At 43.5% G+C, this 14724-nt stretch overlaps 1 protein-coding gene across 3 annotated transcripts in view; it reads left to right on the forward strand.

Annotated features, from left to right (window-relative positions):
- LOC6043290 (microtubule-associated serine/threonine-protein kinase 3) overlaps positions 1 to 12022 on the forward strand; it is a 30545-nt gene extending 18523 nt beyond the window's left edge. For all 3 annotated transcript variants that reach the window (XM_038251918.1, XM_038251919.1, XM_038251920.1), the window contains 3 exons: positions 4791 to 4946; positions 5422 to 11400; positions 11469 to 12022. In XM_038251918.1, the coding sequence (XP_038107846.1) occupies positions 5497 to 11397 (5901 nt within the window). In that variant the 5' untranslated portion in view covers positions 4791 to 4946; positions 5422 to 5496 and the 3' untranslated portion in view covers positions 11398 to 11400; positions 11469 to 12022. The remainder of the gene's footprint in view (positions 1 to 4790; positions 4947 to 5421; positions 11401 to 11468) is intronic.
- The last annotated feature ends 2702 nt before the right edge of the window (positions 12023 to 14724 follow it).

Genomic DNA, 14724 nt, shown 5'->3' on the forward strand with positions numbered 1-14724 from the left:
GTTGTTGTTATCGTTAAAGAGGACGGACAGGTTGTTGTTCGATAATATCGTCAAATGAACTGAAAATTGAACCACGCACTCAGTCGCTGATGGGTGGGGCCAGTTTGTCTGCTAATTCCAGTTCTTTGATTTGCTTTAACAATGTACTGTTGTCATGATATAAGGTATCATGCTTCTTGAAGGGACCGAAATATTTATTGACGGCTGGAGCAGTATTGATATCGAGAAGATCTACATCCAGAGAGTCGACTGTATATTGATTGTAATATTTTCCTGCTACAATGCATTAAATTTATCCTTCCTTCGTTTTGATGTTTCATATAAAAAACTAGATATGTTTTAAATGACAAAAATGCCATCTTTTGAGCTATGGACCAAGTTGGTCAGAATTCTTTTGGCAGTGTTGCCAATTATTCGGAAGAAGGTAAATAGAGCGTCCAATTTCCCGTCCCGGGAAAAAATTTCCCGGGATTTCCCGAAGAAAAATATTTCCCGTTTCCCGGGAAATTTGTAAATTTCCCGGGAATTCCCGAAATTCATGCGGAAGTATACATTTTCTTAAATTTTTTGAACTATTTTTTGAAAATGCTCTGAAAAAATAATAAATGAACAAACTCACCATGATTTTGTTCTATTAAATGTGTTGTTTTGTTTATATACAATTAATCAGATTATCAGAAATTATGAAATCAGAATTATTTCTAAAAAAAATATTTTTCGAGGCAACTGGGAATAGATCTTGCTTAATGAGTATTAAATTATTACAATTAGGTAAGCTTTTAACATATTGATGTTATTTCATCGAAACAATATTAACTCCTTAGGCTGGTACAAATATTTTTAAAAGTTTTTGTCACCCCCCCCCCTTCAAAATTGGCCCGAAAAATCAGGGGGCAAAAAAAATATTTTTACAATAAACTTCAAAATTTCAATGAAAATTCAAGTGCAACCAGCTGAAATCAAATTAAAATACATTCTCCTGCGTTTAAAATAATTTTTAGCATGTTTGGGTTTATTAAAAAATCTTAAGATTTTTTGAAAATTTTCGACGCAAAACCTTTTTTTTCGATAAAATTTTTGTTTTTGTCAGATCTTAGATTTTTTGAAAACTAATGATTGCAAAACAACTGAACTAGTGTAAAATGCATTTTAAAACACTTTTTTCATTTAAATGTGAAGACTATGGCTTGTTATTTAAACTTTTATATTTTTTTATTTTTTTGCCCCCCCCTTGACCTCGGCTAGGGCCGAGGGACAAAAACTTTTTTAAATATTTGCATCGGCCTTACCTCCAAATTAAAATTGAGATTTTTTTAAGTTTTTGTTTACCATGATCAAATGAGATGAAAATCGAATTTGTGCAATAAAAATTAACCTGCTGTTTATTCGACCGTATCAATAAATTTTTAGGTTAGGTTTGGCTTTCGGTTTGTTTTGGGAATCAAAACACTTGTATGGTCTCTTCATTCGACGTTTCGGAAAGGCCCAAAACGGGTCGAAACGTCGGATGAAGAGAACATACAAGTTTTTTGTTTCCCCAAACAGACCGAAAGCCAAACCTAACCCAAAAAGAATTAATTCAATTGGTTTAACACCTAGTACTAAAGAAATAACAATTTGAAGTAAAAGAATTATGGAGCACTGGTGCAACTACAGGTATTAGAGGGTTAAATGTGAAAAATAGAAGACTTTTTGTGGAATGATTTAAATTAATTTAAATTAAATCATGCTGCATAATAGTACAAAAAAAAATTATAGAAAAATTACTTTTTATTGCAAAATGCAAAAATATATTCAAAGCTTGCTTCAAATATTTAAAAACATTGGGTTTCATACATTTTCTTGTAGTTGAATGATTTTTTACATGCAGTCTAGCTGTTAATTGATCTTCACACTTATTTAAACCATTAATATTGATGTCCTATACAATTTTGTTGCATAATATTAATTAAAACCAAGATCATAACAATTTTCAATATATTCAAAATTTCCCGGGAATTCCCGGGAAATTGGCTGAAAATTTCCCGTTTCCCGGGAAATTTGTAACCCCGGGAAATTGGACGCCCTACAGGTAAAATTTGCACTAAAAATCGCGATTTTCTTAAACGTGACTTTTGTTTACCTGGGAGAGTCAAGATCAAGCTTGATCAACCATGCGTCCGATTTTCAATGTCAAAAAATGTCGTAAAATTTTCGAGCTTTCGAATGAAAATATTTCTAAATTTTCAAATTTTCCCAAATTTTTTGATCTGATACCGTCTGGTACCGATACCGAAAAAAATGTTTTCATGAACTTTAAAAGGTAAAAAAAGTCTCGTTTTCAAAAAAAAAAAATTTTTTTAATTGGATAAACTCGAAAACGGTGCACGATATCGATATTTAAATTCATTACTTTTCTATTGCAAATTTCATTCAACATCTATAATTAAAGTCCACGTATTTTGCTCGAATTTTTTCACGATTTTCAAAAGTCATCTTTTTTGAGAGATTGGCAACATGTGTAAATGATTTTTCATCAATTTGTGCCATAGCTTAAAAAATATTTCTTGACTTAGGAAACATATCCCAATGATTCAAAATGACTTCTATAGGGCAATAGAAAAATTTCATCTACATAAAAAAAAAATAATTTTCAAAATAAAGTTTATTTTTTGGTAATTCTCGATTAAATTTTCAAAAGGCCCTATCTGCATAGGAAACCCATGAGGGATAGGTTGTTTTGAAAATTTAATCTAGAATTCTTCAGTTTTTCCATTTTTTGGGCTATTCATACAAAGGGTAAATAAATATATATTTTTTAAACACCATATGAAGGAAATTTTCAAAACATTTTTTTTTAAATGAGCATTAACTGGAATACTTACAATTATATTTTATTGCTGAGAGTTTTTATTTTACATTACATTCATATAAAACCTCAGGGTAAATTGAATAATTCTTGAGATATCTCGGTTTTTGTTGGAAAGTCCTTTATCGCTTAGGAAATGTTTTATTATTCCATCCATTTTTTACAATATATTGCATTAAAGCACAGTAGACCGCCAGATTCATGAAAAATAGTGCGAATTATGAATCATAAAAAAATAACACAGTATTCTTTTAAGTCCAAACAGGCTTCAGAAATTAACTTCCATTTGCTGATTCGTAATGCTTTTGCCACAATTATAATGAATACCACATTGTGATTAAAATGTCAAATTGATTACTAAAATAATGTTTTATTGAACAACTATGACTAAATGTAGTTGAATGTATTTTAAAAAAATGTAATAAATGTATTACATTCCGAATTATTGCCAACATGTCGATGCCACTGTGCTCTCTTGTACTAAGCTTGCTGGGCTTCTTATCCAGTTAGCATAAGAGAGCACACAGGCATCGATATCAGTAATTTTTCAAAATAAATCTAAACTAACCGAGTCTCGGAAATTCCCGGGAAATTGCAAAATTCTATTCTCGATTTTCGGGAAATTTTAAATATCGGGATTACCCGACGACTTCGGGTAATCATGTCTGAACAGAGATGTCAGTAGATGACAATCAGACTTAAATAGGTGATTAGAACTTGGCATATCAAAACAATTGGTTTTGCACTAAAATAAGTATGTGTAAATTGGTTTATTTATGTCAAGATTAAATATTTTTACACTGCTGATCTAATCACGGCACGTAAATCTCTGAGCGCAGATAAACCATATTGAATGTATCCTTATTTGTACTCGATCAACCTACCTCAATTACGCCCCAACTATATCCTATTGTAGAAATACTTCCCAAACCTGACCCCGCGTGCGCTACTCTCAGCCCAAGCAGTTCCTATATTTGGCAATGTCCACAGCGCGCTCAAACCTCCAGACACTGCTGCTGCAATTTCAACCCGTTTTTTTTTCCTCTTCTTTCACGGAGGCTGCTGTTGACCTACTGACCAGGCTCTCTCGACCTGTCCAACCATCGGTGATGTTGGTGGGACGTGTTCTCATCGATTCTTCAATTCTTTTCTACGATGAGTATAATTTCCCTACGCTCAACCGCATCACAATAATTACATCGACAGGTCGGTCACTTTCCAAAAAATCAAGCTAAAACCTGCAAGCGCCCCCCTTCGAGGTTATGTGTTCAGTTCAACATGGGTACGCATGTGGATTTTCTATGAACTCATCACCTTCAACCACACGACCCGGCCATTGTCGGTTGTCGTGAGCCCCACAGGCACTTAGTCAGACACTGTGTGTTGGTCGTCGTTGTAGTTACGGACTTGCCTCAAGACACGCATCGCTAATCCAGTCACTGGCTTCTTTGGCCGGTTGGTGTCCCCTTATGAGTCATAAGTCGTCGTCGACATTTGGATGACCGTGTAGAGTCCGACTCTGACTCTTTGGACTGAGAGGCCGGACCACAGCAAACGAAGAAGACCAAAATGAGATGCGCTTCGGCTGGCTGGTGCTGGCCAAATGGGAAATGCTCGCCTCGTGAGTAATGTTTATTGTTGCAGAAAGTGGCCACAAGAATGGAACAGCGTTTCCTCGAACGTAAACAGAACGAGATCGATTGTGCTTGGTGGGTTTTGAAACGATTATCTCACTCCGTTCCGCGTGCCGTGTGTTTCTGGTTGAAAAATTTCTTAAATAAACACAGACTTAACGTGGAGCAATTATACGAATCTTCCAATTCGCACTCGTTGTTACACCTCCGCGCGCGCATAGCTTATCGACCTGGTCTGTTCTGGGCGATGTGATAAGGAAGTTACTAACAGTCTGTGTTCTCTCTTTCTACCTTTCTGTGCATTACAGAGATGACGACGTCAACGAGGAAGGTCTAAGTCACCTCCGCAGCCACCACCAGCTTCGTGTGAGCCTGCTGCTGGTGCATTAGAACAGGTCAGAGACAACAGAGTAGCAGCAGAAACCGGTTCAACGCAACGCGACGACGATGTTATCGTACTACAGGTTAGTGTCCGCGTTTTGAGTTTCCTGGCTAACGACTTGAGTTAAGTCTGTTGAATTAAGTCTAACAAAGTGTAGTTTCTAACACACTTTTTAAGTTGAAGTTAGTAAACGATCAGTTTTGTCAATTTGGGCTCCCTGAATTCCCTATAAATAAACGTGGTTGCGCATGGTTGCTTAAGGCGATTCTATAGCATTTATATCCAACATTTACAGGGAACTCGCTAAAATTTAAATCTGTCAATTGGAGCGTGTTCAGGAAGCCCAAATATATCATACCTTGACCAAACTGGAGCGTTTTCTGACTTCGACTTAAAAGTGTCGAGTTGTGTAATATAAACAAAACTGCATGATCCTGCTAACAAACCCCATTGTTCCTGCTAATTATCCGTAACGTTCCGATGGCAAAAAGCATGACCATCCGTTGCCATCGGACAACCTCGAACCCAGTGAGTAATATCGCCCAAACTCGCTTCAGATACTTTGATAACATCTAAATCGCGAGAGTCCTCGCGCATCGCCACCCAATCGAACGAACATAATCCCTGCCAGCATGAGCAGTCAAAGGACGACGACGACGGCGTCGGCGCCTTCTAAAGCAACGATCGCTGCTTCCAGCAGCTCACCGTCTTCGACGACCACGACAACATCAATTACGATGGCCAGCACGACCGTCGGTGCCAAAGTGACCGCGAAGCCCGTCGAGCAGCTGTCCACCAACAAGGAACGATGCCGATCGTCTTCAACCGTTCGCGCGTTGAACTTTGACGATCCAGAGCTGGACAAGAAGACTACCGTCAGTCCACCGCGGGTGAAAGAGGAGCCCAAAGGGAAGACCTCCCCGGTGAAGGAATCGTCGGCAAAGCCGACGGCAGTGAAGAAGGAAGTCGTTGCGCCACCACAGCCCTCCTCGAAACCAATCTCTAGTCCTGCTGTGGTTTCGGCTTCGAAGCCACCTCACAGCAGCAGCCCCAAGCAGACGGCTCTCGAATCGGAGGTCAACAAACCGCACGGAAGTCCCTCGCGGGGCAGTCTGAAAAAGATGCACCAGCAGAGTGCCGTCAAGGCGGAAGAACCTCCCAAGCCAGCCTTGCTCAAGTCATCGTCCGTACCGGGACCATCGCCACAGGCGTCCGTTCCGAGCAGTTCCACGCAGTTACCATCCCACCCGATCAGCCAGCTGGCGACGCCCGTCATCACGACGGCCGCTGCCTCACCAACGGCAACCACGGCTCCTCCGGCCGCCGTAGTTCTGCGGCCCTCGTCCGGAACCAACCTGCAAAAGTCCGCCTCCTACCGGAAGTCGTCCTACAAGCCCCAGCACTCGCACTCGCTGCGATACTCGGGCAGTGGCAGCGACATCTCCAACCTGGTTCGTGTTCGAAACTCAACCCTCGGAAATTCGGCCCCAACGCTGTCGATCACCTCGAAGGAAGGTGGCTTTGGCCAACGCCGCTCGACGTCATCGTCGTCCGCACGCAGCGGTGCCGTCGCCCGGCATCGGCTCAGCTTTGTGGCCAACATTTCACCCCGATCTCATTCGCCCATTCCCGCTAGTCCGATAGACAGCCCTCGGATCAACTCGCCGAGCATCATCCACTTTCCGTTCATGCCGATCAAGCGGATCACCAACAAGAACAGCGACAGCCGGCGATGGTCGGTGGCGTCGCTGCCAAGTTCGGGCTACGTGACCACCCCGGGCAGCTCCAACATTTCGTCCCAGTGCTCGAGCCAGGAGAAGCTGCACCAATTCCCGCCGGTTCCAACGAACGACGATCTGCACATGCTCTCGCTGCACTTTTCCAGCAACGACAGCAATCCCGGCATGGAAACTCGCAACCCCCATCACCACCACGTATTTCATCACCATCATCATCAGCACCATCTCCAGCAGCAGCAGCTCCACCATCACTCGTTGCAGCACAATCCGCCGGTGTCTCCGCTCGCCCCGCACTATCAACACTCGCCGCAACCGCTCAGTCTTCAATCGCATGCAACCCACTGTAACAGTCCCCACTCGGTCAAATCCGGAACCGGAAGCTGCAAAGACGAACTGAACAACGTCTGCGGCTGCCGCTCGCCAATCCATCGGCCACGATCACGCAGTCTCAGCAGTCCCTCGCACTCCCCAATAACCGACAACGAGATTTCCCTCATGAACACCTTCTACAAGGAACGCTTCCCCAAAGCAACGCAACAGATGGAGGAACGCCTCTCCCACTTTATCAACGAGAACAAGAACATCATAAACGACAGCGCCCGCATCTCGCAACCGATCGTACGCTTCGTCCACCACCAAGTGCTCGAGATGGCCCGCGATTGCCTGCACAAGTCCCACGCCAAACTCATCACTTCGCGCTACTTTTACGAGATGAACGAAAACCTCGAACGGCTGCTGATGGAAACAAAGGAAAAGTCCCCGGAAGCCGCCCCAGAAATCACCGGAGTGATCAAGAAACTCCTGCTCATCATCTCCCGTCCTGCGCGCCTTCTAGAGTGCCTCGAGTTCGACCCGGAAGAATTCTACCGACTGCTGGAGGTGGCCGAAGGCCAAGCCAAGATCACCCAAGGCATCAAAGCGGACATCCCGCAGTACATCATCACGAAGCTCGGCCTCAACCGGGATCCGATCGCCGAACTGCAGGAAGAAATAATCGAATCCGCATCCCTAAATTCGTCCATCAACACCAACTGTGATTCATCGGATAATAACAACTCGACCTCGCCGAACGCATCCATTCTCAGCGGGAAGGGCACCCCGCTGAACCGAAGCGGATCGATCACGTGCAGCACACCGAAGAACGCCGGTTCGCTGAACAGCTCGCTCAACACGATCAACAACAACCAGTCGAGCGGCCAGAACGTCAACAACAACTCTTCGATTACCAGTGCAGCTGCACCCGGTGGTGTTTCCAAAAACTTCAAGGCACGCACCAACAGTGCCATACCCAGTGAGAAGGATTACGACATACTCAAGCTGATCTCGAACGGGGCGTACGGAGCGGTCTACCTCGTTAAGCACAAGCAAACGAGACAACGATTCGCGATGAAGAAGATCAACAAAAACAGCCTGATGCTGCGCAATCAGGTTGAGCAGGTCTTTGCCGAGCGGGACATTCTGAGCTTTGCGGACAATCCCTTCGTGGTGAGCATGTACTGTTCGTTTGAAACCAAGAAGCATCTCTGCCTGGTGATGGAGTACGTCGAGGGGGGAGATTGTGCCACGCTGCTGAAGAGCATCGGTCCGCTTCCGTCGGACATGGCGCGGTTCTACTTTGCCGAGACGGTGCTCGCAGTGGAGTATCTTCACAGCTACGGAATTGTGCACCGGGATTTGAAGCCGGACAATCTGCTGATTACGGCACTCGGGCATATCAAGCTGACCGATTTTGGGCTGTCCAAGATGGGGTTGATGTCACTGGCCACGAATCTGTACGAGGGTTATCTGGACAGCGAGACGCGGCAATTTTCGGACAAGCAGGTATTCGGCACGCCGGAGTACATCGCTCCGGAGGTGATCTTAAGACAGGGCTATGGGAAACCGGTTGATTGGTGGTCCATGGGAATCATTTTGTACGAATTTATGATCGGCTGCGTGCCGTTCTTTGGCGAGACTCCGGAGGAACTGTTTGCCCACACGGTGAACGACGACATCGAGTGGCCGGATAACGACGACTGGCCGATCCAGGACGAGGCGAAAGATTTGATCACGGTACTGCTGCAACAGAATCCCAGGGATCGTCTCGGTACGGGAGGTGCCCACGAGGTTAAGGACCACTGCTACTTCTTCGGACTGGACTGGAACAATTTGCTGAGGCAAAAGGCGGAATTTGTCCCGCAGTTGGATAACGAGGAGGACACGAGCTACTTTGACACGCGTGTTGACCGGTACAACCACGACATCTGCGGTGACGATACTGATGACATGGAAGATTCTCCGCTGTTTGGTTCGTTCAACTCATACTCGCCTCAATATCGCAAGCAACAAAACATCAATGCAGCCGGTGGAGGATCACCCGCGATCATGGCCCAGCCAGAACCACCACTCGCATCGCCCCTCCCGGGCACGAACCTTCCGTTGGCGTTGACCAAGGAGAAGCAACAGCTGCCGTCGCTGTTCGAGGATAGCTTCGACGTCACCAGCAGCAGTCAGCAAAAGTCGGGTGACATCGGCAAGCTGATCATCACACCAGAGCTGCGCAAGTTCAACATCAATCCTTCCAAATACAAGATGCCATCGACGCCAGACCTGGAATATCTGCCAGAGCTGGCCACACCAGATCGTGAAGATTTCATTAGCCATCTGAACCTGCGTCCGCACATTCACCAACCGGTGCCAACGACCCCAGAGACGCCGGAAACCAACAAACGCTTCAGCGATTTCTACCCCCTCTCCTCGTTAAAACAACTCTCAACCCCGGAATCGTCCCAAACGGACAGTGACGACGTCTCGCCGCAGATCCAACGCAAGCGCAAGATCGTCCACAGCCGGGGCCTGCTGCCCAAGTTCTCCATTTCCATCGAGGACGACCAGAGTGGCCACGAGACGTCCTCGTCGACGCCGTCCCAGGTGGTGACCTCTTCTTCACCGTCCAGCTCGCTGAACAACCTGAACAACTCGCGGCACATCGTCAAGAGCGCGTCCGCGCTGGGTCTTTCGCTGATGACCTCGTCGGACGACTCATCGACGGCGATCACGACGATCGGAGCAGGGTGTGTTGGGCTGCACAACGTCACCACGACCGCCTCGAACCTGTCGTCGTCGTCTGGCTGCAGTACCGGCATCACCTCCACGATGCATTCCGCCGGCAACTGCTCGAGCACGGCCAGCTCACGTGATACTTCCCCGTGCAGGGAGCTCAGCCCTCTAGTCACTAATCTTAAGCCACCGCTGATCATCCGGAGGGGACCGCGCGGGTTCGGTTTTACGGTGCACACGATCCGGGTGTACTACGGCGATACGGATTTCTACACGATGCATCACCTGGTGATGGCCGTCGACGAAGGCAGTCCGGCGTTCGAGGCTGGACTGAGACCGGCTGATTTGATCACCCACGTAAATGGGGAAGCCGTGCAAGGGTTGTACCACACGCAGGTGCTGCAACTGTTGCTGAGTGGAGCTGAGTTGGTCAGCTTGCGGGCGACTCCGCTGGAACATACCAGCATTCAGAGTGGCGGGAGAAAGCGCGAACCGTGGCAGAGTAAATTCGCCAAGAAGAGCACGCACAGCCGGCGGAAGCAGAAAAAGGACAACGAGAAGAAGCGGAAAACGTCGTTGTTTAGACGGATAAGTAGCAAGCGTGCGAGTGCGGAGATGCAGCAGATGGTGGCCGGGATTCAGTCGCCGACGTCGGTTCCACCGAGCAGAAGCTTCCAGTCGTTCACCCGCTTCCAGGGCAGTCAACCCAACTTGACCGGTGGCGTTGGTGGTGGTCCATCAGCAGCAGTTGTTGCCGTAGCTTCGGGAAGTGTTCTGCCTGCGGCCATCCAGCCGGTGCCTTCGTCATCGCTGACAGCATCGCCCGTCAACCGACTTAGCCTTTCGCCGCTGAACACGATCAACGCCGCTACGTACCAGCCTTCGCCGTCGTCTTCACCAAGCACTTCGGCCCCGAGCACGCCCACCGGGACGCTGACCTACAACGACGGAGCGCCTCTCTACCAGCGACCTTCGACGCTGCACGTGCTGAAACACAAGCTGCACTCGTCACCCTGTGGTGCCACCAGCAAGGCACTGCACACGGCTTCCGCCACGGGTCGTCCCAACCGGAGGAAATCCGCCGATCACATGCCGCTGTCGCCACTCGCCAGAACACCTAGTCCATCCCCGTTGCCGGCATCGCCAACCCGTTCCTCCAGCCCGCTGGCCTTCCCCGTGGTCCACCCGCTAGGATCCTCCAACACGACACAATCGTACAGCCCGGGCGTGCTCCCGAATGCGGCCAGCGTAACTCCCCCAGTCATGCCGGGCATCGTAACGCTCGGTGGCTCACCAACGCCACCCACGAAGAAAGGCTTCCCCCGTGCAAAAACCGCAGAACCGAGCTCACCCCTTCTGCGACGTGCCCTCTCCCCGGACCGGCTGCACCCACGAAGTGCCGAGAGCAAGTGCGTCCTCTCCCCCCTCTGCTGCAACACCCCACTAAAGACCCCGCGCCAAGTCCCCGGCATCTGGCGATCCAATCAAAACTCCACCATCACAACGGCCACGCCACCCTCGTCAACCGCTGGTCCGGTTACCGCCACTGCTCCGACGACATCGACCCAACAGCAGGTCGTGACCTCGGCCGCGCCAACGCCCTCGTCAAACACCGCAACCAACACGGTCGCCTCGAAGGTGGTCAGCTCGGCGCCGCTAACGGCCACCACCAACACGGTATCGTCCACCGGGTCGTCCACGAAGCAGCTTGCCAGCATGATGGACAAGATGAGCGTCAAGGAGGACAAGCAGTAAAAGGTACCGCGACCAAGTCCTGTTGTTCTCTATCGACTTAAACATATGTTTCTTTATTATTTTGTTCCCAGATTGTTCGCTCGTAGTTTTAGTTATTGGTTATTGTTTTGGAAGAGTGCGGCGAGGGGCCGATACGAATCCGCGCAAAAGAAAGCACGCAGGCTTATATTTATTTAATAATTCCGTGATACTCTATAGTGAGATGAGGAGAAGGAGAAGACGACCAGATTGCGCGGGGGTAAGGTGAAGCGAAAGTGATTACGATGCACACAGAAAGTTAGTTAGCAAAAATTGCTGTTTTAGAAGAAAGTTTGGAACGAAAGGGAATGTGGAAAGGAACACAATTGTAGCATAGTTGCACTAAATTTTGAACATATATGTTGTAAGTTTTTTTTCTGTCGATACATTTTGAAGAGGGAGATAATATTAGTAAGCTTAAGCAACCAATTACGATTTATCGAGTTTAAGAAATTATAGGGTGTAAAAGGCCCGCATTGAAATAAAAAAAGGATTTAAATTTGTGTGATATTTTGATGAAAAAAATAAAACTATGTAAGATGTAAAAAAAACTAAAGTTTACTGAACGTAACAAATTATAGATAATAAAAGTACACTAGTTCTGCAAGTTATGAATTACAACCACAAAAAAAAACACTTACACACGCTCTAGAGTCTACCGAAATGCATACGCAAGAGATAATTTCACTTAGCCTATAGCAGCGCATCAGCAGCGGCAAAACTGCAAGCAAAATACTAAATGTTCGCGTCTCACAACATTCCATGGTGAGTTTTTTGATCGAGTTTGATTTTGAAACGTAACCATCTCTTGTTAATTCATTTTTACCAAATTTTAGAGCTTAGTTTCATCATTTCGACCCATCTGAATAATATTTTATTTTTATTCTTTTTTTTTAATTTGAGCTTTTTCAATAAATATTGTAATTTACCATTCTAATAAAACCTTACTATCGTTTAAAAATTTAGATATGATCAAAAATTAAGTGAAATGATGAAAATTTCCTTTTTTTTCGAAAATTCTCAAATTTTTATAATTTTTACATGTTCACAAGCATGTTTTTTGTGTTGTAAAATTCTCAAATATTAAAAATATCATATTTCTTGAAAACAATCAAAATTAAAAATCTGCAATATGAATATAAAACGATGTGAAATTGTGTATGCATCTAGAGCTTTTTTTATAAATAAAATACTCAAATTTTCACAAAATATCGTATTTTTTTCAAAAATACTGAAATTTCCATAATTTGCATAATTGTATCAATCGATGCAAAATTTTGAATGCATCTTAAATTTATTCAAGTGGTTCTCAAATTGTCAAACAAATTACTTTTTCGAAAACACTGAAATTTTTACTAATATCAATATGGGTATCAAACGAAATGAAATTTACAATGTTTTTTAACTTAATTATAGTTGTTTTTGTAAAATACTCAAATTTTTACAAAATACCATGTTTTTAAAATTCCGTATTTTTCATTAAAATTTGGGTAAATATTTTTTTAAATACAAATTTTGCTTAATTGTTACCCATTGTATTGCGAATTATTGAAATTTGATTATTTTCAAAAATACGGTATTTTGTGAAAATTTGAGTAGTTTACAAAAAAATCTAATTTATTGAAAATGCATACATAATATTGCTTCGTTCGATAACCATTAACAAATTATAAAAATTTTGTTTTTTCAAAACAAATATGATATTTTGTGAAAATTGGAGAATTTTACCAAAAATAAAATCAATAAATAGATAATGCATACAAAGTTTGATCAATTTGAAAATTTTCAAAAATACAGTATTTTGTAAAGATTTGAGGATTGTACAAAATAAAAAATGTAATAAAGTGAAAATGCCTACACAATTTCGCTTTGTTTGATACTCATATTGCGAATTATTAAAATTTGAGTATTTTCGAATAATTACGACACTCCTCTAATTTTTTTTTGAGTACATTTTTTGAGTAAAATGTTTTCAGTTCTTAAATAGCATTTGAATGGGATTTCAAGTCAAACGTCTCCGTGTTTAGTCACCGTTAAAAAAATCTATTGAAATGTATTATTTAAATACAAGTGCTTAAAAGTAGAACTTTTCGGCCCAGACATCGAAAAGTATCACTTTTTGATTCTGTTATTTTTAGTGAAGAAAAGTAGGCCGTTTTTTCATTCGAGAATGAGAGAAAAAAAATAAGTTTTACAATGAAGTTGCAAAAAATCCTATTAAAAAGTGTGTTTTTGCAATTACGTCGTGAAACTACTTACTCTTCCTGTCGTTCTCAAGCGACCAAACAGCCAACTTTTCTCTACCAAAAATAATAGAATGGAAAATAAATACTTTTCAATACCAAATGGGTGCTGACAAATTTAACTTTTCAGCACTAGTATCAAAAATTAACATTTTTCAATATATTTTTTTGTATTGAACGGTGAATTCACTTAACACATGGAGGTTTGACAAAAAATTCCATCCAAAAAGCGTTTTTTGGAATTGCAAAAAAATGTTGCAAGGTCGCTTTTTTCAGCACTCTTCGTATTTATCCAACTTGGCAGAGCCTCGTTGTACGACTCTTGCACATCGTTTTGCTACTTGCTGCAAAAACTATTATTTTGTGCTCAAATATCTGTTACTTTTGAGTTAAAAATTAATGCAATTTGAAAGGTTGATTTTGTTCTTAGAATCGTCTTATTTTCAAGTTTCCTAGTTGTAACTTGTTTTTTTTTTTTTGAAATTCGAATTTGAGTTTATTTAATATCTAAATAAAACTTAATCAAAACACTCATCATAACCTATAAAAGGACAAGCAAAGTGAAGCTTCTGGAGGACACGAAACGATATTATTATTTTTGATTTTCGTGTAGATTTGTACATAATTTATGCAAATTTTGAGAACACAGAAAATCTCAACAATGCCGAATCGAATCTAAATGTTAATGTTTTGTTGTCCTTTAGTCAGCTTTCAACCAATGCTGCTGGTAGTTGAACCCCCGAGAAACTGTTACAATTTTAAAGTTCTAATACTTTGAAAATATCACGTGCAATAAATCAGTCGACTATCGTGTGTGCTATAAATCACAACTCAGCGAATTTACAACTTTGATCACTCTGTGCGGTGCCCTCCGGTGGGTTCACTTTGCTTGGCTCTTGGAAATAGTGACAAAAAGAAATAGAATACACTTCAGCCTCTATATGTGTGAATGTTGCTCCCCCCGAAAACCCCCAAAATCCAAACGACAAAAAGACGCTGCATGAAATGTAAAATTCGGATCCGAAACTTCCCTTTTTCCCCCTCTCCCACTCCGCCCCGTGGAAAG

Source organism: Culex quinquefasciatus, chromosome 2, assembly GCF_015732765.1.
Source record: "Culex quinquefasciatus strain JHB chromosome 2, VPISU_Cqui_1.0_pri_paternal, whole genome shotgun sequence".
In the NCBI taxonomy this organism is placed as follows: Eukaryota; Metazoa; Arthropoda; class Insecta; order Diptera; family Culicidae; genus Culex; species Culex quinquefasciatus.